General features: G+C 57.3%; 2 protein-coding genes across 2 annotated transcripts in view; both read right to left on the bottom strand.

The window, feature by feature from the left end:
• The window catches only part of LOC102957108 (junctophilin-3-like), a 155,173-nt gene that overhangs the window by 58,206 nt on the left and 69,957 nt on the right, over positions 1–27,010 (bottom strand). The gene's annotated exons all lie outside the window — the stretch shown is intronic.
• Positions 12,814–16,752, bottom strand: LOC102951953 (junctophilin-3). The gene is made up of 2 exons (XM_015537776.2): positions 16,357–16,752; positions 12,814–12,885 (listed from the first exon to the last, which is right to left on the bottom strand). The coding sequence occupies exons 1-2, from the start codon at positions 16,750–16,752 to the stop codon at positions 12,814–12,816; spliced, it is 468 nt and encodes a 155-aa protein (XP_015393262.2).

The following is a 27,010-nucleotide window of genomic DNA, read 5'->3' as shown; positions in this document are numbered from 1 at the left end:
AGGCTAGGGAAAGGACAGTGGGGTACAAGGTTCCTCTGGGGGGATGGCACACGGCCCTGTGAACACACCAGGGGGTCCCACGGCTGTTTCCGAGTGGTGTCCAAACCTCCACAGAACCGTGCGGGGGAAGAATGCTCCGGTCAGGACTCCCCAGGCGACAGAGGGGGACAGTACGATTTCAGACGTGACAGCTGCTCCCAAGGAGCAGGGTGGGAGCAGGGGCCCCCAACTTGGGGTGTGCAGACTCCCAGGGGGGCCACAGAAAGAATCAAGAGTCGTGGGGAAAGAAATTACATCCTTATTTTCACTGGCCTCTACTTGAGATTTAGACAGGCAGCAAATCACAGCAGTCGGTCGCCAAACCCGTGATCTTGTCACCAATAGAAACGGCACGTCCCGGGAGAGTGGTTGCAAACATCTGGGATATGGTTACACCCCAGGCCTGCCCCCGCCGGAGCAGGGCCAGAGTGCTCAGGAGGACCCTCACACCCACCCTGCTGGTGCCAGCACTGTGCCAAGGACACACGGGGCCCGAGTCCCCACTGACCCCATGGATGCCAGCTCCGGGCTCATGCTGGGAGGGACGCTGGGGCTGTGCAGGTGTCTCCAGACAGAGCGGTGCTGAGAAAAGACCTGGAGGGCAGAGGGGAAGCAGGAGGGGCTGAGCGGTGACCGGCACAGAACCCTCCACCTACACCTCCCTGATGACTCAGTGTCCACGGGGCTAGGCCTGTGAGGGGCACACACTCCCTCCCTGCCACTCCCCTGCCAGGGTCTTCCTCTGACCTCAAGCCCTAGGGGACCTGGGGGAACAGTGAGTCACCCAACACGACTCTGGGCCCCCAGAAGCCTTGACACCCCTGGGAGGCAGCCCACAGGGCATGTCTAGGGAGGGGACGGGTCACAGGCTGAACCTCTTCCAGCCCCACCTGACTCCGGGTCCCCACAGGGACTGGCCTGCGGCCTGATACAGGCTTACTCTCTCTGGGAGTCCCCTCCCTCACCCAGCTCTTCTGTCAGGGCCCAGGGCCCGGTTCCTCAGGAAAGCTGGCCGGACCCCACCCCAGTCCCAGATGCCTGTCACAGCCCAGGCTGACAGGCCCTTGAGCTGGGGCTCTCCCGAAACTACTTGGCTCAGCCATCAGCCGGAGTCCTTGAGGCTCGGAGAGGAAGAGCGGAGGGGACGCCGCTCTGAGACCCTCCCCAGACTGCCCACCCAAGGCTCTGACACCTGCTCACAGCGCAGTTCCCACGGGAGGGTCTGCCCTCCCTGCAACGAGGAGTAAACTGGAACCGCCTCAGGGCTGGAGGGCTCCACACCCCGAAGGAGTTCCGAATGCTTCTGCAGGAACCCCTCCCCTCTGGCTGCTGTGAGTGGAAGGGCAGGCCTGGAGGCAAGGGTCTGCTGGCCTTCCTGAGGGGGACTCAGAAGCCCCCAGTGCCAAGCCCCGAGGCCTCTCACGCTCAGACACCCTGGCTCCAGCTTGCCTGGCTGGGGTCCCCAGCCTGGGGTTCTGCACCCCCACACGTGTGGGGTGTCCCCAGCCCGGGGCTCCGTTCCATCGGCTGGTGGAGGCAGGGTCCGCATTGTCACCCCTCCACTCGGGGCCAAACGGGAACTAGCTGGAGGGGGCTGAGCCCCGGCAGCCGGGGCTGGAGATCGGCGCTCACGGGCGCCACCTCCAAGCCCCCCACGTCCGGGGAGCTCGATCCCATTTAAGGCTCTGGCTCCCCACAGTCCTGACAGGCAGGCGCAGGGCTGGAGACCGAGGCAGGGTGCCTGCCCGGGGCGCTGGGGGCTGCGTGTGGCCCCCTCCCTCTGAGCAGCAGGACAGCAAGCTCCAGGGGGTTGATGCTCAGACTCAACAGAAAGGTGCGTAAGGCGCAGGGTGCTGGGCGCCAGTGAGCGCGAGGCGGCTGCTTGAAAACAAAGGGCCAGGGAGAAGTAGCAGGTGCACCTGACCGCAGGAAGGGACGCGTCCCTCCTCCCTCTGCCCTGCCTGTGGCCTCCCTGCTCCTCCCTCTCCCTGTCTCTCCCTCCCTGTCTGTCTCTCCCTCCCTGTCTGTCTCTCCCTCTCCGTCTCTCTTCCTCTGTCTGTCTCTCCCTCTCCCTCTCTGTCTTCCTCCTTCTGTCTCTGTCTCTCCCTCTGTCCCTCTCCCTCTCCCCCTCTCCATCTCTGCCTCTCCTCTATCTCCGTCTCTCCCTCTCTGTCTCTGTCTTTCCCTCCCTGTCTGTCTCTCCCTCTCTGTCTCTCTCCCTCCTGTCTCCCTCTGTCTGTCTCTCCCTCTCCCTCTCTGTCTTCCTCCTTCTGTCTCTGTCTCTCCCTCTGTCCCTCTCCCTCTCCCCCTCTCCATCTCTGCCTCTCCTCTGTCTCCGTCTCTCCCTCTCTGTCTCTGTCTTTCCCTCCCTGTCGGTCCACTGTCTGGCACATTCCTGCACACCCCCCCACCCCCCGCCGGTCCTGCTCAGGCCTCCAGCTAACAGGACACTCTGTGCTTGTGAACACTTCATGGCCACTGTCACCAGGGCCGCCTCCAGCCCCGAGAAAACCCTGACCTCTGCTATATTTCTGCCGCATTCTCTTGGGGATCCACAATTAATTTCCTCCAGATTGGGCCCCACACCGCAGACACAGCCACTCAGCCCCCACGCTGTCTGGGTGATGTGGGATCCCCAGGGAGCCTCCAGGCAAGGCTGCGGGCTGGGCCCTTCATCCCCAGAATGTTTATCTCCTGTTTGTCCTAACAGGTTGGTTCTGTGCAGACCCAAAGGGTCAGGCTGTGTCCCTCCACAGCCAGGGAAGGCCTGACCACCCGCCTGGCGCGGCCCCTCGAGTCTGGCATAGCCACAGCCATGCTGGCTCCCGCACTTCCCAGGGCGGCCCTGCTCCCCCTCCCTGCACTTAAAACGGATGGAGCCTCTGTGACCTCGCCCTGCCATCCTCTGGGCGTGTGGGGAAGTCCCTCCCCCAAAGGCTTTCCCACACCCGCCAGGTCTCACTGTCAGCCCTGGTTCAGCTCCCTCCATCCCGTCAGCAGTAAAGGGGGACCTATGTGACAGGTGCATGGACAGGGCCCCCTCAGCCAGTCCAACGGTCCCACGCTGCCCTGGGGCTATTTGCTGCTATCCCCGGGGCCGGCTCATTGCCAGGCACACAGTAAGTGCTCAATAAATACCTGTGTGGGTCCCAGCTACCCTGCAGACACCACGGCTGTTCTGTCCCTGCCAGTAAAATAGACCCTAACTGCAGCCCCTCGAAACCTGCGCTGCAGGAACTGGACAGGATCCCCTGACCTCCTAGCCAGTGGGCAGTGGCCCGAGTCAACATTTACTCAACACCTACTGTGTGCCCGGCACCGTGCTAGGTACTCAACAGGCAAGAGAAAGGCATCCGCAGTTTATTTCAAGGAATCCACCATCCAATGGGGGAGGCAGCCGGCAAGCGGGGAATCCCGGGGGGTCAGGAGTAGACGCTGGGGCTTACGTCACTGTGGTGTCTACAATACATTAAAACGTTTACAACTCAACAATAAAAAGACGACCCAATTTTAAAGCGAGCAAGGGCCCAAACAGACGTGTCTCCAAAGACATCCCAGCGGCCAGTGAGCACATGAAAAGATGTCCGACGTCCCTAATCCTTAAGGAAATGCAGATCCAGACCGCAGTGAGACGTCCCTTCACACCTGCTAGGAGGCTGCAATCACGGGGTGACAGTGACACGTGCGACAGAGATGTGGCGTGGCTGGAACCCGCAACACGGCTGGCGGGAACGCAGAACGGGGCAGCAGCTGCTTGTGAGGTTCATCACGGGGCCACCGTAGGACCCAGAGGACCCGGCAACCCCACCCCCGGGCACAGAAAGCGGTGTCCACACGAAAGCTTACACGAGAGTGTCTGCGGCCGCACCGTTCACAACGGCCCAAATGTCCACCGACCGATGAACAGACAAGCAAATGTGGCCACGCCAGGGAACATCACTGGGTCTTGAAAAGGAACGGAACCTGGCGCGGGCTCTGGCGTGGGCCCCTGGACGCACCCGGAAACACCGTGCTGAGGGACAGGCCAGCCACAGGGGCCCCTCGGTGACGCCGTCCACCCCCAGGGTCCAGACCCAGCAAATCCAGGGACAGAGAGCGGACCGGCGGGTGTGGAGGGCGGGACGGCTTAACGCACCAGGGGTTTCTTTCTTGGGTGACAAAAACGTTCTAAAACAGGCGGTGCGGAGCTGCGCAGCCCCGTGAACGCACCACGACCCACCGAACTATACGCTTCAAAAGGTAAATTTTAAGAAAACCACGTCACGACGACATCACTCATCCGCTCTCGGGGTGCAGGCTTGATACGGAACAACCTCGGGGGCAGAATGACAAGCGGGAAAAGGTGACGGCAGAGCGGGGGCCACGATCCACCGCTGGGGACTTCCACAGATGTAAACAACCACACGACGTGACGGCAGCTCGCTCACGGAGCATCTGCGTGCAGCAGGCAGGCGCGCAAACCTTCACCGGGTCTCCCATCCGGCCTCCGGGAGCCCCCAAGGGGGGGCTCGTGACCACGGACCTGACGGCTGGGCTCGGTCCCACCTCGTGTGAGTCCATTGCTTCTGGAATCCAAACCTTCCAAGTGACTCGGGAAAGTCACTCCATCCCCCAGCCTTGGTTTCCTTGTCTGTGAAATGGCCTCGTGGGGTGGTGGGGCCATAAGGAGACATACTGGCTGCAAGGGGTGAACACAGGGCTGGGACAACAGTCCACGTCCCGTCTCTGTTCCTGCTGTCCTCTGCACCCCCACCCCTCAGGGCCACCTGCCTCTCGGCCCGTCTACATCCTCCACACCGTCCTCCTTCTCAGGCCCGATTCTGATCCTGGCGCTTCTCGCCTCCGGTGCCACTCTCTCCTGACTCTGTGCCACCTCCCAGCGGACGGTGCCCCCATTCAGATCAGACGCACGACCCCCTGCTCCCTCCACCCTCACCCAGCACGCAGCCTCTCACACCACACACCCTCCACACCAATTCCTGCCCCCAGACGCCGTCCCGGGCACCGCGCACTGCCCAGCCACTGCCCCCACCCAGACCCAGGCCATCATCTCCCCTCCCCCGGACACGAGCACCCTCTGGGGGTCCCCAGCTTCCACTCTGGTCCCCATTTCCTTCCCCACCCAGCAGCCAGAGTCATTACCCAAAGACACCGTCACAAACAGCAAGGGCCCAGCAGTTGTATCGCAGAGAGACCAAGGCTCACGTTCACGTAAGAACCTCTCCATGAGAGTCTGCAGGCGCTGTGTCCATCATAGCCCCGAACGGGAAACGCCCCGGAAGCCCCTGAACCGTGATGGGTACGAAAGCCACGGTCCAAGCACACGCACACCCCGGACACCGGTCAGCAGTGAAGAGGAACGAAGTCTGGGCGCACACAGCGAGCTGGATGGGTCTCCCGAGAACCGCAGTGAGTGAAAAAAGCCAGTCCCCGTAGGTTGCATACCCCACGATTCCGTGTATAGAACATTCCGGAAATGAGAAAATGACAAGATGGGGACAGAGGAGTGGGTGCCAGGGATGAGAGGGGGGAGGGTGCGGCTCTGAAAGGGTGGCAGGCCGGGGGGCGGAGGGGAGGCCTGCTGCTGAAACCCAGTGTCCATGTTGATATCCCGGCCTCAGCGCTGCGTGGTCCTTCCGTCAGGTGTTACTTTGGGGAGACAGGGTGGAGGGCACAACCGCGGGAGTCTAGGGGCATCTTGAAATTAAAACTTAATTATTCAAAAGCAGGAACACCACGGGGTGCTGCTGACCGCCTAAACCCTTCAGCGCCCTTCCTGCCCTTCCTGCCTTGGCCTGGAATATGTGCTCACACCCTCCCTCCTCTCACCCTCTTCCTCCAGTTCAGAACCACACCTGTTCCAGCCTCAGGGCCCTTGCCCTGCTGTTCTCCCTTCACACACCGCCCCCCCCCCCGCCCGCTGCCCCCACTGCTCTTGGAGGGACTGTCATCCATGCATCAGCCAACCAGGATTTCTGCAGCCTTCCCTGCTACAAGGCCACAGGGAGGAACCCGCAAGAGCCAGTCTCTGCCCCCTCAAGAGACTCCAGTGCATGGGGAGGGGGACAGGACAGCCAGAGGCCAGTAATTACAGTGCCCGGGAGCACGCACGCACAGAGGCCCAGAGGCACTCTGGGGGTCTGAGGAGGGGAGCCCCGCACCATCCTCCCCAAAGTGCGTTTCAACCACAGCTCCCCAGATCCACCCACAGGGAGCCAGGCCTTTGAACTCACCAGCGAGCAACCAGCTGGCCGGGGGCGGGGCCCCAGAAAGGTCACGCACGGTCCCCAGGTGGACAGTGGGGCGCCAGCTCGCGGCCCCTCGAGGACCAAGAAAGCCTGCACTGGCTTATCATACAGGCCTCCCAGGGAGGCCCCCACCTGGTGCTCCTGGGAACATCCCACTGAAAATCCCTCCCGGGCTCCTTACGGTGAGACCTCCCCTCAGCCACCTTCAGAGGCTCCTTTCCTGCCCTTGTTTGTCCCCAACCCACAGAGGCGGACGGGGAGCGGTGGGTGATTCTCAGGTCTGGTCCTCAGGACCCCGGCCCTGGATGGCCCCAGATGTGTGCCCTGGGCTAGATTCCCTCCTGGGGAGTCTATCCAGGGGCCCTGGGTGGGAGGTTTGAAGCGGACCAAAGATGTTGAGACCGTGTCAGCACCCCAACTTCCTAGGACTCGCTGGGCCTCAGTTTCCCCTGCAGAATGGAGGAGTCATGCCTTCCTCCCAGAGGGACCGAGTGAAAGAAGGCACAGGTGGCTCCCAGCTCATGGCCAGGCTGCTGGCACCAGGCCTGTGGACCTGGTGGGGAGGGCGCGGGATGAAGTTCTGAGGATCACATGCTGCCTGGTGGGGCAGACGGCCGAGTCCCGGCAGGACAAACTCAGGACTCTGAGGCCTTGGAGAGAGAAGGGGTGTGTTCAGGGGAGGGGAGGTGGGGAGGCCAGCTCTGCCCCCTCCAGCCTTTGCTCTGTACCCACAGGTCAGAGCCTGCTGGCTCCGGCCTTCCTCCCGTGTCCCACCTGCCGTGTGCGGTGATGGTCACGTCCGTGTGTCTGGGCACCTGTGGAGAACGGGAGGGTTCCTATCCTGGGGTCCACAGAGAAGTCTCAGGGAGTCCATGAACCCCCACAAGTACCGACAAAATGCCACATGTGTGCAGGGCCCTGCGTGTGTCCTGGGAGAGGACCCTCAGCCTCGCCATGCTCTCGGAGGAACCCGGGAGAACCCACAAGTTTATGAAATGCTGAGCGAAAGGTCACCGAAGGCCGGGGTTCAGGAGACCGGGCCATCCTTCCCTACCTCTGCATGACTGTGAGACCGCGGGCGCCTCCCTGGGCCTCAGCGTCCTCAACTGGAGAGCCAGGGGGTGGCCGAGATGACTGTCCCGTCAGGAGGCGCCCCCAGTGGATGCTGCAGACTGCTCTAGTGTGCCCCCTCCCCTCACCGGCCCTGTGACCTCGCCAAGCCCGGCCATCCTATGAGCATCCCTTCTCCTGTCTTACCTGGGAGTGCACGCCCTGCTTCACGGCGCTACTTTAAAAACTAGAAGGAGCAACGCTGGGGCGCCTGGGTGGCTCAGTCGGCTAAGCATCCGACTCTTGGTTTCGGCTCAGGTTCGTAGGATCAAGCCCCACGTTGGGTTCTGCGTGGACAGTGCGGAGCTTGCTTGGGATTCTCTCTCTCCCTCCCTCTCTGCCTCCCCATGCTCTCTCATGCTCTCTTTCTCAGAATAAATAAGCTTAAAAAAATAAAATAAGCAAAAGGAGCAAGGACTCTGGGAAGGCACACAGGCCAGTACCCGGAACAAAGCGGACGTTCAAAAACTGAGAGTGTCTTTCTTGCAAAGGAATCTCCACGGCTCTGGGGTTCGACGTGAGCATGTTTGTGCTTCGGAGCACTTTCAAACTGAAGTCCGTGAGACCCTGTAGCGGGTTGGCCAGTGTCCCCCAGACAGACACGTCCACACCCTAACCTCAGTGCCTGTGAATGTGTGCTCACACGGGTAAAGGGTCCCTGTAGGTGCAATGAAGTTAAGGATCTCGAGAGACCGTCCTGGATTTGGGCTGGACCTTAAATCCAGGGACTGGTGTGGCCGTAAGGAAGGAGGAGGAGAGGGCAGAGACAGGAGGGGCTACATGGTGACAGGCCAGCACACGGCAGCTCTCCTCCTTGCTGTAACATGGGCACAATGCTTAAAAATCTGCAAGTCTATTTGATTTTTTTTTTTTTAATGAAGCACAGCATGTATTTCATGAGCCACTTGACCCAGAGTTTGAAGAACTGTCCAGAGCAGCGGCTCTCGGCCCTGACGGCTCCCATCACGTTCCTGGGCCAGGAGGCCACCCTCCCAGAGCCAGGCTGCTGTGGTGCCAGGCAGAACCCCAGCAAGGCTCTTCACGGCCACCCTCTCACTGATGCCCTGGATGAGTGGCCCCCCCCACCTCAGCTACACATTAGGATCTCCGGGACAGTTTTAAAAGAATCTCAATCCCAGACCACCTCAGTCGGCAACTCTGGGTGGGGCCCAGGCATCAGCATTTTCCCAAGCAGCCAGATTCCATGTGCAGCAGAGATTAGGAGCCAGATTAGGAGCTCCCGCATGCGAGCCACCTGGGCGTCTTGCGCACATGCAGCTTCTGGCCCTGGAGACCCCCGTGCAGGGGTGGGGAAGAGGGACCAAGATTCCAGGGGTGGGAGAGAGGGGCCGAGATTCTGCATTTCTAAGGGGATGATCTCAAGGGGACCATCCCAGGGATTCTGCTGTGCACCTGGGGTTAAGAAGCACCAGCCTTGGGGTGCCTGGGTGGCTCAGTGGGTTGAGCGTCCAACTTCAGCTCAGGTCATGGTCTCACGGCTCATGAGTTCGAGCCCCGCGTTGGACTCTGTGCTGACAGCTCAGAGCCTGGAGCCTGTTTTGGATTCTGGGTCTCACCTTTCTCTCTGCCCCTCCCCCACTTAGGATCCTGTGTCTCCCTCTTTCTCTCTGTCCCTCCCCCACTCACACTCTCTCTCTCAAAAATAAATGGACATTAAATAAAGAAGCACCAGCCTCCAGCCGTGCTCCTAAAGGTGCAGTCCCCAGACCATCAGCAGCAGCACCCAATGAAACTTGTTAGAAATGGACATTATCAGACAGCATCTCCGGCCAGAAATGCAGGGGTGAGGCAACAATCTGCTTTCTGCACCTTCTGGGTGATTCTGACGCAGAGTCAAGTTTGCAAAGCACTGGCCTCAAGTAGCAACAGTGGGGGACCAGCAGCCTGCCCAGCCAGCAGCGCAGATGACCCTGGGTGTTCCCAGAGGCCTCCAGGAGCACCAGGGAGCTCCCCTGGGTCACCCCGGGGAAGGTGGGAGCCGACACATGTTGACAAGGAGTGTCATGATTCCATCACAGAGAACATGCCTCCTGCAGGGTCAACAGACTCGGGGCAAAAATCCCCTTCCCATCATCGGAGCTCAGCGGACCCCTCCCCTGGGATGCCTCTGCTGCTCAAGGACACAGACGTCCCCCTTCCCTTCTCAGAACCCTCATCTGCAGTGTTTCCATCAGTCCCCAAACTCTGGAATGAGAAACCCCTGATTATTGTACACATTTTTGTCTCACATCCAGACTTTTTGGTACAAGTCACATCCCCCTGTTTCTTGTACATTCCTGACTGCAAGCTATGTTCGGCACACTGGCTGCTACTGACTGAATGTCTGTGTCCCCTAAATTCAGAGGTTATAAATGAGATGGTGTTAGAAGGTGGGACCTTCAGGGGTGGTGAGGTTATGGGGGTGGGGCCCTCATGAATGGGATCAGTGTCCTGATAAAGGAGCCCCCAATCGGCCAACGTCTTGATCTCAAACCTCCCGGCCTCCAGAGCTGTGACAAACACACACTGTCATTTAGAAGCACCGCCCACCCCCCCCCCCACCCCCCGACCTGCGGTAATTTGCAACAGCTCGAACAGACGAAGACACAGTCAGACTCAGCAACTATTTCCAGGTTGATTCACTGAAGGTCGACCTGAACTGTTCTGTCTTTGCACCTCGAACGTAGTAGGGGCTCAGTAGATGCTTCTCAACAACCCAACAAATCGAGCCAAGGCAACCGTAGCGGTAAAGAGAGTTACGACACGGGTAGATAAAGGGCTGCTTGTTTTTCTGCATCTTTTCCAGCACTTTGGAACGCTGCTCGCTACACAGTGCTCCAGCCGTGTCCTCCAGCCATGGCTGCATCGCAGCCTCACATCACGAGAACACGCTTGGGACGGATTCACTTCATTCTATGCCATCCGCCTCACTCATGGGAAACACTGGCAGGGCCTCTTACCAGCAATGACAGCACCACGAGCAAAACAAACCCCGTCAGGGACTTGTAACAGTGATGCCTTCAGAGAATTTTCAGTGAGGCTGACCTTTCAGTGAGGCAGGAGGGTCTCAGGGAACATTTTCCCTTTGACTATCAATGCCCGGGTGTAAGTTCTTGTAATGAGATGGACGTGTGGCAGGACGGTGAGTGAAATTACCCCGTATACGGCCTTGGCACACTTCATTCACTCCACAAACAGCGTGCTGGCACCATTGTAGTCACCGGACACACAGTGGTGACCAGCATGGACCCACCCCTTCCTGCGTGAAGCTCACACTCTAACAGAACCTTCTGTGGCGGTGGACACATTCCGCATGGTCCATGAGAGCTGCCAGGTCCGTGTTGCTATCAGACGCTTGGAATGTGGCTGCTGAGATTGAGGCACTGAATATCTAACTTTCATTTCATCATAATTAATTGAAATAGCCATATGTGGCCAGCAGCCACTGTGCTGGGCAGGGTTGTTCTAGATGAGTACTCCAGTGGTGCTGATTTAAGGAGGAAGGTGGCCCAGTAGTCTTTCGCGGGTTGATACAGACAAGACCATTCCTTTGCCTGCCTCTGGCGCACCTATAACCATGCACAGTCCGTGAGAACTGAGACACACACAACCTGAGGTAGAGATGAACCTCAGACTCAGAGCACCTTGTACAAGTCTTACCAGAGACCTCACCTGGACCCGCCCCGCTAGCCAGGAGATGCTCTCTCAGGTCACCAGCAGACACCTGGAGGCACCCAACTTTTTTGGAAAACAGGACAGTATCGAGATGCAAACAGCCAATGCCCCCGGTGGTGGTATTCCTTGGAGTGTGGCCCCCAGACACCAACAGGGTGGGAACGGGCAAACTTCTCATGGCCAAATGTGCTGGACGGGTCAGGGCCAGGCAGGTTGGGCACCCTGGTTGTTAGAGGTGGTGTGGGGGAGGAAGGAGAGCAAAGCCATGGCGGCATGTGTGTGGCGCTCTCCAAGGTGCTGAAGAGACCGGCCGCTCCCCTATCCTATGCAAAGACTCGGTGGACCCAGAAAAACCCCTGGTCTGATGCCTAGAGCCTGTTGGAAGCACAGCCAGGACCCCAGGCGGCCCTTGCCTTCACCCACCACGTGCCTCACACAAGCCAGGAGACTACAAATTGGCGAAGTGGCTGGTCTAAGAGAGGGTGACCACTGTGGAAATTCCAAACACACATCGCCCCCTGTGGATCCCACGAATCCACATATCCTGCGATATGTGGTCATCAAAGGACACTGTGAGTGTTACATCCACAGCCATCAGCCCATAATCGATAGCCAGCTGTCCTTACGGTTGTGCAGGCCCGGGGGGAAACTGGGGAGGGAAAAGAGCCCCGAAGAGAGGCAGCAGAGGCTCCTGGCCCTGCCCGACAGCTGTGTTAGCTGTTTCCGTCAGCCAGGGCTGCTCACTAACTACCTGGTGGGGCAGCTATTTCCAGAGGGTGCTGACCCTGGCCTCCTTGCCAGCTTGGGTAGAGCTCCTGATATAAAGCGCCCAACTCTGGCTCCAGGGCTATGTTGGGTGAGGGGTGCTCAGTAACACTTCTTCCTCAGCTATTATTGGCAACAAAGAACGAGTTATTTGCTTTTTCTTCCTGCTTTCACCTCCTGGAGCCTTTTCCCTTGCCAAAGTGGCTGAACCAGAATCTCTGAGGAGATGCTTTTATCTCCAATAGCTGAGTGCTTCTTTTGTTTCTGAAACGAACTCCCATTGGCCTATGTCTGGTGTCCCCGACCTGCTTCCTCCCTAACCTGGGACCTGGCACTGGGATTTTCTTTTTTAAAAAGTTTGCCTTCACATATTCACGGCCTAGCATCAAAAATATGCCCAATGGTCATTTATTTTGTTTGGATATGGGCTTCTTCCCCCTTAAAAGGGGGCAGGAACTGCATAAACATGTGTTTAAAGTGGAAACTAAGCCTCCCGTTCCATCTGTAACCTGAGCCTCGTCGTGTAAGGCTGGCACTTTCCCCGCACAGGCACAGGGGCTCCTGGAGCAGGAGTCGGGAGGGGTTTGGAGGGTACACGTGGCTGTGTTTTGGGGGACGGGGTGGAAACATCTCCGGGTGACAGGTGTATTGTGCGTGTGTGTGTGCGCACAGGCGCAGAGGGCCTGGGATTTTGACTGTGGGCGTGTGTGATTTGTGTGGGCCGAGGGATCTGGGCCAGTGAACGGAATCTGCATTTGAGGGGGGAGGCCTGGTACGTGAGATGACTCACATCTTTCGGGCTGTGGGAGGGTTTATTTGTGGGGGTGACTTTGGTCCGAGGGGTCCTGTGTACATGGCACCAGGAGGAAATGTTTACCTGTGTGGCCAAGAGCAGGGGTGTAGAGAAGTGGAGAAGGGGCAGTGCGCGCGGGCGGGGCAGCGGGGGGAACACCCGGGTGGGCGCCTGTGCCTTTGCCTACAGCTCCTGGCTGCCGCGCCCAGAGGAGAAGCAGGGTGCGGAGGAAGAGGAAGGAACGAGGAGGTAGTTCTGCACAAGGGAGTTTAGAGAACGTGTTCCACACAAAACCACAGGCTCTGGAATCGCTGTCCTGAGTGCGAATCCTGATGGCGCCCTGCACCCACCAGCCAAACCATCTCCTCTCTCCACGCCTCTGCTTCCCAGTGTGGGAAATGGGAAGGACAAGAAAAGCAACCCTGCATCAACCCAGGTACGGGAATGAAGCGCTATCATCCTGCAAACACTGGCCACCCGGCTGGCACACGGTTAGAGTTTAACATCGCCACTGATCATCATTTTCGTTATTACCATGATCACACCTGGCTATCGGTCCTGGTAACGGTCACTGTAAGCGACGCTCATTGCACGTGTGCTGTGATAAAAGAATAGTGATAAGTAAAAGTCAATGCTCACTACATCCCTGGCACAGCCACACACGCCACCTCAATTAATCCCCACCTACTTCACAGGTATTATTACCAGCCCTTCATACAGATGAAGAAACAGAGGCTCAGAGAAGTCAAGTAGCTTGTCTGAGCTCACAAAGCCCAAATGGCTGCAACTCTATACAGCACGTGCTCGTGCCGCCCCGTGCCCCCAGGGCCTCACCCTCTCCACAGGGTCACCCCACAGACCACAGAAGTCACTCAGCCCACGTCCACAGAAAACGCCTGCCTTGCACTTGGGGGAGGATAAACCTGGAAGGGGAGGAGTTGGCAGAAGCGGCCCCAGTTGAAATGGAGTCCATACCAATTGCAGCCAAATGTAGAATATGTTTGCCATGAGTGCATCATTCATGAAAATCGCCGTTTCCCCAAGTCAGCACTGGAACCTGTGCTGAGGTTCAGGAGCTGTGCTGATACCTGCCCCGTATTCCCACCCCTTGTGCAAAGGAAACGTCAGACTGGAGTCGGGACCATGAACTCATTAAGCCTCCGCCTGCCCTCCCTAGAAGCATGAGCCGCCACGCCCACCGGCATCCAGACCCAGAGCTGCGACACCCCCACTTTGGTTCTGCTGGCCTGACGGACTGCTAGAGGGCACACATTCTCCACAGTCACTTCCTTCCTGATGAGAAGCACAGACCGTGTTGCAGAAAGGTGGCCCCAGATGTCTGGCCTGATTATCCCAGGCCAAAAGGGTCAATTCGATTATCCATCATGCCATATCACCAACCAGAAGGGAGCAGTCAGCCCTGGCGTCCTGTGCCTGTAAGCCTGCCTCGGTTGGCCTACAGGTGGTGTGATGTGGGGACACATCAAGGTTCCAACCGTGACTCTGCTGCCGCAGGCTGGGGGGCTCTGGCCTGTCCCATGGGCCCCTGGGTCTCTCTGGCGTCATCTGTAAAATGGACATGGCCCCCCCCCCTCCACCGTGGGAGACTCCAGCGGGGCAATGTGGAGGGAGGGAAGTGCTTTAGGGAGCAGAATCCTGTGTCGCTGACTGGATAGGGGACAGAGATCCAAGAACACTGACCAATGGAAGGAAGCATTTCTCACATCAACATATTGAACCCTAAACTCATGGCCAGCCACAGCATCAGATCCTCTCCCCCTCCCCGCACCCCCCCCCCACCCGGTAAACACAATGGAATCATCACCTTTCCCTCTAAAGTGGAAGCTTTCTGAGGGCAACAATTGTTGTCTGCTTCACTCGCGGCTGGTTTCCCAGAGCCCAGAGCACCCGCTCATAGCAAGTGCTCAGTAGATATCTGTTGAACGGAGAACGGATTTCTGTGGGCCACCCAAGATGTCTGGGGAAGCTGGGCAGCCTAGAGAGCTGGACCTCACTCTTAGATATTCCAGGGAGTTCCACAGAGACAGGGGCTTGGCTCATCTCCTCCCCAGGCTCCTATGTGAGGCCTAGAAACCGCTTTCCTGGCTCAGGCACAGCTGGGAACACCTCTGGAGGGACTGATCCGCAAAGCAGCATGGGCAGAGCCCCCAGGGTGACAACTACCCTTGGGCTCCCAAAGATCCCAGCTGAGAGCGCCAGGCTGCTGAGCCGCCCACCTCAGCCACCCACATCTGCTGCCCAAGCCTCGCCGTGTGCACGCGTGCGCGCGCACACACACGCGCGCATGCACACACACGGCCTAGAACCCAGAGAGGGCTGTCTGCTCGGTCCAGCCCCTGCACTCCAGGGTCCAGAAGCCTCTCCAACCTGCTCCATGAAAACAACAACAGCAAAGAGGCCGCCTGGGACGGGGCTGGGCACGGCTTTGACAGGCAGGAGCATTATATAATTAACTGCCCCCCACGCCTCCTCCCCTTTGAGTAATGATGAACCCTGCCTCTCAGTTGCATAAGCCAAAATAATAATTACTCTCCAGCCCTCCATCACTCCTGGATGTGGCCAGGGAGCAGGTGTCTAGTGCCTGCTTCCTAAGATGTGGAGGCAGCAAGCAGGCAGGGAGAAGACCACACGTCCGTTCATGATTTCCATGCCCAGCAGAAGCACACAAGTCACTGCTGCGCCCCACGCCTTTCCCAGGCATCCATGCCTGAAAAATTAGCAAGCCGCCAAGAGGGAGGCACAGAGCCACTTCTGAGGATAAGCTCCCAGGTGGGGGAAGGGGGCATCTGGAGAGCAGGCTTGTTTGGGGTCTGGCTTCCAGGAACAGAAAATGCTCCGTGCCCGTCAGATGCAAGGAGGAGTGGACACTGGAGTGTCCGGGACAGGAGCACAGCTGCAAAGGAGCCCTGGCCGAGGCTCCCTGCACGGAAACCATCTTACAGCCAGGACAGGCGGGCGGGCTCAGCCCTGAATGTGGTGGCATGTTAGAATGAAGGCACAGAGCATTCCCTAAACTAACGGCGAAAATGATTCAGCCACTGGAAGGCGAGATTCCTGGGCCTCCTCCTCCCTCCCTCCAGCAGCCTCTCTGGCTGCGCTAGCCCGCGTCCAACCACCTAGAAGTTTATTGCCGTGTTGTGTTGCTTTGGGTTTGTGCTCCTCTCCCAATCGCTCCCTTTCCATTGGCTTGGGTTCATGAGGACTAAGGGAGGCCTCTCGGCACCGCAGGAAAACAAGCAGCAGAGCTGGGGCCTGACTCCCGGAGGCCAGCACTGAGGGAGCTCTGCCAACAAGGGGGAGGGGCCCTCTCCCAGCTCCCCTCTGCCCTTGGTGGGTCCCAGAGGAGGCCGTGAGCCCGGGGCCCAGGGCGAGTCTGGCCTTTCCAGCAGGTCTCTGGCCTGCGCTTGGATGATGCACTGACCCTCTACTCAGCTCCACGGCTCCGGGCCTGGCTCTGCTCCTGGAAAGCCCCCATTACCCTTCCCCTGGCACAGGGGCGCTGTCCCCCCACCAGGCCATGGGGCAACCTGTAGCCAGGGCAATTGTGGCCTCCAGGAAGCCCCAGGAAATGCCCCGGGTGCTCACGGCCCCCCCGGCTGGAGGGAGAAGCTCAACTTCCCCAGAGGTAAACAGAAGAGGCAAGAGAAGAAGGTCCCTCCTCCTCCTCCCCTCAGCCCCTGGCCCGGCCCCCCCCCCCCACCCCACCGGGCGGCACCTACCTCCATCTGAGTAGGTCTCCGTGCCATAGCCGTCCTGCAGGCCGTTGCTCCAGGTCCCTTCGTACTTGGCCCCGTTGCCCGTGCACTCCCGCACCCCGTAGCGCCCCTTAAATCCGTGCGTCCACTCGCCCTTGTACACCCACTTCCCCTTGCTCTCCAGGCCGATGCCGTGGCGCTTGCCCTGCGCCCAAGTGCCCTGGTACGTGTTGCCGCTGGGCCAGGTGTAGACGCCCAGCACCTCGAAGCCGTGGCTCCACGAGCCGGTGTATTCGCCTTGGCCCTTGGGGCCGGTGCAGACGCCATGGCCGTGCGCCTTGCCGTCCTCCCAGCCTCCACAGTAGGACCCTCCATCGTCAAAATTAAACCTACCCCCACTGGACATGCATGTAACTCGGTTTGCAAATCCCGCAAACGGTGAAAAAAAAAAAAAAAAAAAACCAAGGCGATCAACAAACCGGATTCTTGGTTGGCTGGCTGGCTGGCTGGTTTTGTTTTGCTTTTTTTTTTTTTTTTTTTTTTTTTTTTTAAGGAAGAATAGAGAAAGCGAAAAAACACAGCGAGCAGATCCCGGGCGGCGGGAGGCCGCGGCGCCGGCTTCGGCGGAATTTAAGTCAATTGGGGGCGATTATTCCTTTTCGAGCTGCGCCGCGGAGCCTGACCAGCGTCTCGCGCTCCCGCTGGAGACAGGACCGGAGGGGAGGAGGGAGGGGGAGGGGAAGGGAGGGGAGGGGGAGGGAGGGGGCAGGAGCAGGAGCGTCTGGTGCAAACGGCTCCACCTCAGCGGCAAGTGCCCCTCGGAGGCGAGCCCGCCGGGCTGGCCGCGCAGGCCGGGGCGGAGACGGCGGGCGGCTCAGGCCCGGGGCGCAGCCCCCCACCTGCGGCTGCCGCGCTGCGGGCGCCCGAGGGCGGCGGCGGGGCCCGCGGGCGGCGGCGGCACGGGCGGCGGCGCGGGCGGCTGCACCATATTGGGGGCCGCGGGCCGGGCCGGGCGGCGGCGGCGGCGGCGGCGGCGGCGGCGACGGCGGCGGCGGCGGCGGCAGCAGCAGCAATGCGGCGGGGCGGGCGGGCGGCGGCGGCGGCGGCGTGCGCTCCGGGCCCGGCTCGCGCGCTCGGGCCGGCGCGGCGCGCGCGCCCGCACCACACCCGCGCCCCCGACCCGCGCGCCCCCGGCCCACACCCTGCCCGCGCGCCCCGCACCCCACCGGCGCTCCCTCACCCCCACCCCCGATCCGCTCCCCTCCTGCGCCCGCGCGCCCCCGTCCCGGCTCCCCGGCTCCCCGGCTCGCGAGTCGCCCTTGCGCGCCCCCGACCGGGCCCGCCGCCCGCGCACCTCCCCACCCGCCCCCGACCCAGCCCGCTTGCCCGAGCGTCTCCCACCCGCGCGCCCCCGCACCAGCTCCCCGCCGGCGCGCCCGCCCCACCCAACCCCGACCCGCGCGCGCCCGAACCGGCCCCCTGCCCCGGGCGCGCGGGCGATCTGGAGAGGGGCGCTGCGGCGCCGGGGCGGAGAGCGCAGGGCGCGGGCGGGGACCCCCGGCGCCCGCCCTCCCGCACCCCCTACGCGGCGCTCCCGCCCGCCCCGCTTCCCCCTTGCCGGGCCGGCCTGGAAATTGGGGTCCAGACGGGTCGCCCCAGCACCCCCCCTTTCCCGGGACTTAGATTTAAAGGGACAGGAACTGCGTAACGGGAAGGCGCCCAGCACCCAGGGCGCTCTCTGCCCCCTCCCGGGAGTCGGGAGGTGAAGCCTGGCAGAGCAGGCCTGGGGCGTTCTGGGGTGCCCTTCGCGTTTCCTCTCTCCCACCCTGCACCTCGCCCCTGGCGCCTGGCTCCTGGCTCCTATCTGCGACACCTGTCCCTGGCTTCACTGGAGAGGCTCTTGGCAGACCACAGGTGGTTGGTTTCCCCTAGGACAAATAATCCATCCTTCTTCCTTACAGTTTGGGGGCCACATGTGGGAGGAAGGGAGCCAGCTGCCCCAGAAAACATGTAGTTGATGAATGTCCCCTCCCCATAAATTAACAGAAAGTCGAGCCACACGCATGTCTGGGAGTAAAGACACCCAAATGCCGTCCCTTCCCAGCTCCCTGGCCAACAGGTAGCCCCCAACTCCGGGAGCGGTTGCGCTCTGGGGGAGCAAAGTAGGATTGTCACTAGGGCGTTACTTTCTCCACAGATACTCCCCCCACCTCCACCCCCAAGCGATGGTGTCTGATTCCTGGATCCGAGTATCCTGGGACCAATTTAAAATGCATTTCCTGGACCATAAATCTGCAGGCAGGAGCCGGGTTCCCAGCTCCCCCGGAACGTGTGCGGCAAACGGCAGCGCCGCTGCCCGAGTGCTGCGGGGGGAGGGGGGAGATTGCACGGGGTCTGGGCTAATTGCAGTGCGCCCGAGACTCCGCCGGCAGGGAGACAAACTGCCAGCCAGGCGGTGGAGCCGGAGATGTAGCCCACGGAAGAGGCGTGACTTGAAGCCTTCCAATCAGCCAGGGGCCCAGCTCACACCTTCTCGTGCCTGCATTGGTCCCATCTTTGGCTAAACAGGCTCCTGCTGGAAAACTAGCCGCCCCCCCCCCCCAAGACTCCCAGCGTTCAAGCTCAAGTTTCTGTCTTGCCCTGGGCACCCTGGGCACCAAAGCCCCACACCCCACCTAAAGCTCTAAGGGCCTGGCCTTCAGAGCAGTCACCTCCTCATCCACCCCACAAGCAGAAGGGCATTTAGGGAGTTTCCAGTTTTGCTCTGTGATTTGCAATGACAATGATTCAATGCGCCTCTGGTTGCTGTCTGCCTCCCTTGCTACCTGGAAGGTTTCTCTAGATGCCTAGGGGTGGAATTGTTGGGTAGAGCACATCTTGGGCTTAAAGAGGTTGGAGCTGGTCCCTTCTCGCCCTGCTGTGCCTTCCCCTTCTGGCTCTCCCAGCCCTGGCCACCCGTTGGTTATTACCAGACTTCCTACTATGTTTCCATTTATTTTCTTTTGTTAATCTAAATGGAAAGAGGCAGTGTCTCGGGGCTGTTTGGTGTAAATGAAAAATTACATATTGTGAACGTGTAGACAAACAGGCTGCAGACGTTCAGGTTCAAAGGATGCCTGGGTGGCTCAGTTGGTTAAGCATCTGACTCTTGATTTTGGCTCAGGTCATGATCTCACAGTTCATGAGATCAAGCTCCAGGCGTGTGCTCTCTCTCTCTCTCTGTCTCTCTGTGTCTCTCTCTCAATAAATAAATAAATAAACTTAAGAAAAAAAAAAAAAAGATTCAGGCTCAAATCCTGCCGCCAGGGCTGGCCAGCTGTGTGGTTTGGGCAGTCACTTAATACTGCTGAGCTCAGTTTTCTCATCTGTAAAATGGGCAGATACTAGTTCCCATACGGTTGCCATGAGGATTCAAGGACCTGACCCCCCAGCACGTAGTAAGCAGTGAAGAAGGGAACGGCGGTGCTATTAAGGAGTCCAGCCGCTCCTTGAAGGTTGTGGATTCCCACCTGGGGGCCCAACCTTGTGCCCGCTCCCTCCAACCTCGTTGACATCAAATTGCTGTCCCCTTGTACACTCTGCACTTGCTTTCTTCCATTTTATTTCCAAACCGGTTTTTGCTGATTCAGCAGCCCTTCCTCACATAAGCAGTGGATTGCAACTGAGATCTTGCTGGAAAATGGTGACTGGTTTCAAGCAATTACTGGCCGGCATCTTATGCCTCTGGCTCAGGCATACCCTTCCCCCCAGCAATTCCAACAGACCCTGTTTCTGACCTCCCCTAACCACCCCTCCCTCCTCTCCCAGGCGTGGTCACGTTTAGCTCCAGCAGTGACGGACTTTTTTTTTTTTTTTAACGTTTATTTATTTTTGAGACAGAGACGGACTTTATATTCTCTGAAATGCAGATACAGAGGCATTCCTTTTGGGCCATTTGGAAATCCTTCCCCCATAAAGTATGGCTGGTGGTACTGATTTCATTTTGGAGGAAACTCTCTAAGGCTATAAACACAGTACCACCCAGCAATTTCAAAACAAAATCCAGAAATAAAAACAAAAGCCATAGCACCATGCAGAATTCCACAGCTCTGTGCACCAGGCTCTGGGATGAGGACCTTGCCTTAGTGACCTCAGGTGACCTGGGCTTCTGTACTCACCTTTCAGAAAGACCGACTTGGGGACTGCCTCTGTGAACTGCCTGGCTGAAGGGAACAGAGCAACCGAGCAGGATTGCTACCCAAGCTGACTAGTCTTCCAGCCTGGAAGCTTCCTGGCCTTCAGGCACATGCCCTGACTTTCCGCTGCCTGCTCCCTCTCCCCGCGGCCACAAGTTTTCCGATTCCAGATCCAGAAAGGCTCCTGGGCTCCCCATCTTAAAGGCCCCCCCCCTTCCGTCCACAGAAGCCTGTTTCGTTCCCTCAACGAACTGAGCTGCGACAGACCTTTGTTTGTCTTTTTGGCTGTGCCCATGTTCGCCAGGACCCTGGGATGCCCCGTTCTGTGTGCCCTCGACTCTCCTCCCGCTGCTGAGTTCAGCCCAAGTGACACAACGTCACTTGGAAGGTCAGGTACATGGCAACACGGCCTCTGCCCTGTGCTTGAGGGGCTGGTGCTTGAAACCGTGGAAGCCCGTGCAGCCCACGGAGGGGCACCCAGGGAGAGCAACGGGGCTTCCGGCCCATGTCCACAGCTGGACCCCAGCCCACAGCCGGCACCCGCTGATGGCTGTGTCAGAACACCAGATCTGCCAGCTCCAGGCCAGTCACCCCAGCTGTGGCCACGCCGAGCAGGGACCTCACCCATGGGGCTTTCCTCGTCATGCCTGGTCGTAATTGCAATTTTTAAAAATTGTTGTTTAAGATTATTTATTTGGAGAAAGAGAGAGATCAAGCATGGGAGGGGCAGAGAGAGAGAGAGGGAGAGAGAGAATCCCAAGCACAGAACCTGAGGGCTCCCACTCTCGAGCCATGAGATCATGACCTGAGCTGAAATCGAGTCAGATGCTCCACCGACGGAGCCACCTGGGCGCCCCACAACTGCAGTGTTTAAAACTTGAGGTACAATGCCATGCAACGCGGTACTAGTCTCGGGTGTATGACGTAACGATTTGACATATGTACCCATAGGACGGCCGGGAAGTCTGGTTAACGCTCATTGCCACACATAGTTAATGGAATTTCGCTTTCTTAGGATGAGAGCTTTTCAGATCTATTCTCTTGGCAACTTTGAAATATGACAGTATTAACTACGGCCATGATGCTGTTCATTAGATCTCTGTGACCTATTTCTTTTGGAGCTGGAAGTCTGTGCCTCTCGAGTCCGTTCACCCATTCAGCCCACCCCCCACCCCCACCTCAGGCAACCACCAATCGGTTCTCTGTATCTATGAGATGAGTTTGTTTTGTTTTGTTTTTGGATTCCACATAGAGGTGAGATCATATGGTACTTGTCCTTCTCTGTCTGGCTTATCTCACGGAGCAAGATGCCCTCAAGGTCCATCTATGTTGTCACAAATGGCAAGACGTCCTCTTTATGGCTTAGTAATATTCCATTATAGCCATGAACCACATTTTCTTTAGCCACTCATCCCTCAGTGGACACTCGTCTCCATCATAATTTCAATTTCTGAACAGAATAAATGATTGCTATTATGTTAAGCCAGGCAGAGGGCACGCAAACTACAGCTCAGGGGCCAAAGGCTGGTCTTCAGAGACCAAGTGTGATTAGAACCCAGCCATGACCATCCACAAACACACGGCGACAGCTGCTTTCACACTACAGCGGCAGAGTTGAATAGTTTCGACTGAAACCACATGGCCCATAAAGCCTAAAATACTCCCCACCTTTTCCTTTAGAGGAGAAACGTGCAGAGCCCTGTGTCCTCGTCTGCTCAGGCTGCAGTAACAGACTGCCACAGACTGAGCGGCTTCAGTAATGGGAATGTATTTCTCGAAGCTCTGGAGGCTGGAAACCGAGCTCAGGTTCGGGGAGGAGCCCTCCTCCTGGCTTGCAGGTGACTGGCTGCCCGCTCACTGTGTCCTCACATGGCAGTGGGGTGGAAAGGGAGAGAATGAGAAAACTCTCTGGTGACTCTTCTTATAAGGACACTAATCCAGTGGGATCAGGGTCCCACCCTTATGACCTCATTGAACCTCTGGTACTCCCGTACCCCAAAGACAGCCTCGCTAGAGGTTAGGGCTTCGATACATGAATTGAAGGCACGAGCATTCAGTCCGTAACACCCTGTTTTAAGCCACTACGTTTTGGGGTGGTTTGTTATGGAGCAGTGGCACCCAGACCAGTGCTTCTGTGCTTCTGGCACATGGCTCTGTGCCCCTCCCTCATCTGTAAAATGGCACCAACGCCTGTTCCTACTGTGCAGGGAGTGCTGGGGCAAAGAGGACACGGCTCAGCCCACGTGAGTAAGGTGGTTTGGGGTCCCTACTGCCTCACTGGTCCCCAATAACTCACAGCTGTTATTCCTTGCCCCCTCAGGGGTGGTCATTCCCAGGAACGGAGATGACCCCGAGGATGCTGTGCCCCCTGTCCTCCTCCCAACCACCTGATTGTAGGACTTCACCTGCCCATGCTTGTATGGCCAAGTGTGCCCTACCATACAAGATGGCGGTCACTTGGAGGCACCCATGAGATTGTGCTGGGGCTCCCGATTCTCCCAGACCAGAGGCAGAAAACGATGCCAGCCCTGGGTGGGAGGAGGACCTTGAAAGCCTTATTTCATCTGAGTCCTGGCATGGGATCCAGTCCTTTGTGATCCAGACTCTGACCATCTCTTTCTTCTTAAAGATGGGGAAACTGAGGGTCAGGCAGGTAAAGCGAGTGGCCCCCGGTGACATATAGCTAGCAAGTGCCAGCGTCGGGACTTGACCCCAGAAGAGCCAGGTGAACTTTGAGGGGAATGTCCTCCTGGGGTGCTGCCCGCTGCCAGCACCTGGCCCTCTGGGCAGGCATCCCATCCCCAGAGATGGATCCACATGGACATGATGCAGAAGAATCCTTTGTTCTCGATTAGTTGGTGACCACCTCCAGAGTCGAAAGTCTGCTAAGGAGAAAAGTTGAGAAACCTAGTCTGAGCTTTGCAATTGTAGTCTCAGACCCCCCGCTGGGAGCGTCTTTTTTTTTTTTTTTTTTTCCTTATGCTGCCCGCCCCGCATCTTAGTCCCCGGCAATGCAGTGGTAACAGTGGCTAACAGGGGTGCTAACAGAGTGCCAGTGGTTAATTCATTTATTCCTCATGACAACTCCAAGGCGATGTTGTTACCCCCACATTTCAGATGAAGAAACTGAGGCAGAGGGCAGGTAAATGCCTTGCCCAAGATCCGCAAGTCAATTCTCCAGGAATCGGTTCTCCAAGCTAGGCATTCCAATTCCAGCTGTTTCCAGACTCATCCAAACCAACGGTCCTCCCAGCTGGAGTGCCAGGAACCCGGATCCCTGGCCGTTCTCCCAGCTGGGCTCAGTGTCCCCAAACCCCGACCTCCAAGACACGTCTGCTGTAGGGTGGGCGCCACTTTACAGGTGAGGAGCCAGAGGTTAGGGCCAACGAGCGAACCTGCAGCAAGCAGCCGTCTGGGTTCCCAGCAGACACGTGGCCACCTGCTGACCTGTGACGTCCCCTCCCCCGACACAGCCACTGGAATGATGGCACTGCAGCCACTGCTCTCTCTGCCTGCCCCCCCCCCCCATGCAGGTGACAAGCACAGGAGCGATAATAGCACCGCCCACTTCAAGATACAGAGCGTTTCCCTCAGGTACGTCCTACAGTATCCGCCCCCCGCCCCCCCGCCAGGGGACAGCTATGCTGACTTATATCACCATAGATTAGTTCTTGTCCTTGGACCTCATATCCGTGGACTCATACATTTGTGTCTTGCTTCTCTCATGCAACATTATATCTCGGAGTCATCTGATTGGCTCTGGGTAAGAGCACTTTGTTCTTGGCAGTGCTGTATAGGATTCCATTGCACGAATATACTACAATTCCTTTCTCCCTTCTCCTGTGGATAGAATCCGAGCTTCCAGCCTGGGGGTTGTCTTGAGCGGAGCTGGTCTGAGCACTGTTGTATGTGTGTCTTCTGGCAGACACCCATCTCCCCTGGGCATATGCCTAGGAGTGAATTTCCCGGGACCTAGCCTAGGCGTATATTTCATTTTTAGAATTCTGTTCTCCAAAGTGGTCGGGTCAGTTTGCAGCCCCCTCCCCCACCCCCAACAGAGGGTGAGGATTCCAGCTGCTTCCTGTCCGCACCAACACTTGGTGATATCAGCCTTTAAAAGTTTAGCCAATGTAGTGTGCCTTAGTGGTATATCATTGTGATTCTAATTTGAGTTTCTGAAACACTTTGTAAATTAATTAGGCTTGTTTTTTTTTTATGTATAGCTCACTACTTAATTTCAACTTAATAGATATAAACATATCTTTTCTTATTTCTTATTTGCTCTATTTATTTTTACAGTCTCCTTCTGAGAGTATCATATGCCACTGATTTTCTATTTAGATTACTAATGTGAAGTTTTCTTTGAAGATAAATCCATCCAAGTTTTTAAAAAAAGAAAGGAGGTGAGGGAGATCCAATTAAAGAGAAATAGTATGCAACGAATAGACCAGCACGGATGGGAACATGGCAATTGTTGAAGACATAGAGACCTCTCCAACCCTGGGGGTAGAGTAGAGACCTCCCCAACCTTGGGGGTAGAGTAGAGACCTCTCCAGCCTTGGGGGTAGAGTAGAGACCTCTCTGCCATTGGAGGTAGAGTAGAGACCTCTCCAAACTTGGGGGTAGAGGAGAGACCTCTCCAGCCTTGGGGGTAGAGTAGAGACCTCTCCAACCTTGGGGGCAGAGGAGAGACCTCTCCAACCTTGGGGGCAGAGGAGAGACCTCTCCAACTTGGGGGTAGAGTAGAGACCTCTCCAGCCTTGGGGGTAGAGGTGAAAGCAGGCTCTAGACAGAAGCCAGGGGCTGAAAAGTCAGAACCCAAGTGTCTCCCTCATCCTGGGCCCCCGTCTCTGCTCTCGCCTGACTGCTCTCTGTGTCTGCTCTCCACAGTCTGCACACTCTGCTCTTTCCTTGCTTTCAGTCCCTGACAGTCAATAAACTGGACTCTATAGATCCAGATTCCTGGGTGAGACTCAGCTAGGGTCAGCTTGAGTCAGGCACCGTTTCTGACCATAAGCCGTGGTCAGGGAGTGGGGGCTTGCCTTGCGATGGCAGGCAAAGGACATGGTTGGCCTTCCTAGCACAAGTGGAGGAAGCACATTCTGAGGCAAAAATTGGGATGTTCCATTGATGGGACAGATGATTTGAAATTAAGAACGGAAGAGCTTTGAAAAATGGTAGGCGTAATTATACTTCTTTATTTACCAAGATCTACAACTGTCTATGATGCCAGGGAGCACTGTCCTGGCCATTCAATTTCTAATGAAAAGGAGAGAGGTGGAGGAGGAAGAAGGAAGAGGAAAATGAGGATAATACAGAAGTGATATGGATGGATTAGCAAGAAGAAAAGGGAAGCTGTGATGAGGAAGGTGGTGATGAGGAGGAGGATGGTGACAGTAATGATGATGATGATGGTGGTGATGGTGATGATGGTGGTGATGATGTTGATGATGGTGGTGGTGATGGTGATGATGGTGGTGATGGTGGTGATGGTGGTGGTGGTGATGATGATGATGGTGGTGATGATGTTGATGATGGTGGTGGTGATGGTGATGATGGTGGTGATGGTGGTGATGGTGGTGATGTTGATGGTGTGGTGATGGTGATGATGGTGGTGATGATGTTGATGGTGTGGTGATGGTGATGATGGTGGTGATGATGGTGATGATGGTGATGGTGATGATGACGATGGTGATGGTGATGATGATGGTCATAATAGTGGTGATGAGGAGGAGGATGATAGTGATGATGGTGACGATGATGACTAATTTTCACATTTTTGTGCCTGGCTCTGTATTGAGCACTTTACGTTCACTATCACATTTCATCCTAAAACAACTTTATGAGGCTGCTACTGTTATTATCCCCATTTTACAGATGGGGAAACCTGAGGCTGAGACAGGTCAAGTCACTTGCCCAAGTAGAAACGAACCCAAGCAGCTGCCAGCAGAGTACGGCATGTGACAACCATGTTCCTCTGTCTCAAGTGCATCAACGTCCCCTCACTGGGGAAGATGACCTGTTGTCTGTGGTTGAGCCACATATTTGTATAATTTAATAAATGGTTAGACAGCAAATGTCCATGAGCAATCAACCACCCAGGCCCACGAACTGAACATTATTCCCACCCCAAAACCCATTTTGTGCCCCTCCCCAGTCATAACCCTCTCCTCCTGTGGGACGGAACCATCCATCCGAACTTACACGATCATCCTTTTTTCCCTTCTATTGTTACCACCTGTGACTCTGTATCCTGAAACACTGTAGTTTCATTTTGCCTCTTGTTGAATTTTATGCGACTGGAATTGGACTCGACTCATACTTTTTTGCCCGAAATTATGCTCGAGGCTCATCCTCGTGGTTGTGTGTCTCTGGGGTCCTTTGTCCCCTTGGCTGTACAATATTCCATGGTCTGGATGTCCATTCCACTGTTATTGGACACTTGGGTTGTTTCCAGTTCGGGGCCATAGTCCGTGTGTTCTGAAATGT

Source organism: Panthera tigris, chromosome E2, assembly GCF_018350195.1.
Source record: "Panthera tigris isolate Pti1 chromosome E2, P.tigris_Pti1_mat1.1, whole genome shotgun sequence".
NCBI classification, from domain to species: domain Eukaryota; kingdom Metazoa; phylum Chordata; class Mammalia; order Carnivora; family Felidae; genus Panthera; species Panthera tigris.
Note: the sequence above shows the minus strand (reverse complement) of the source record. Positions and strands in the feature narration are given on the sequence as shown.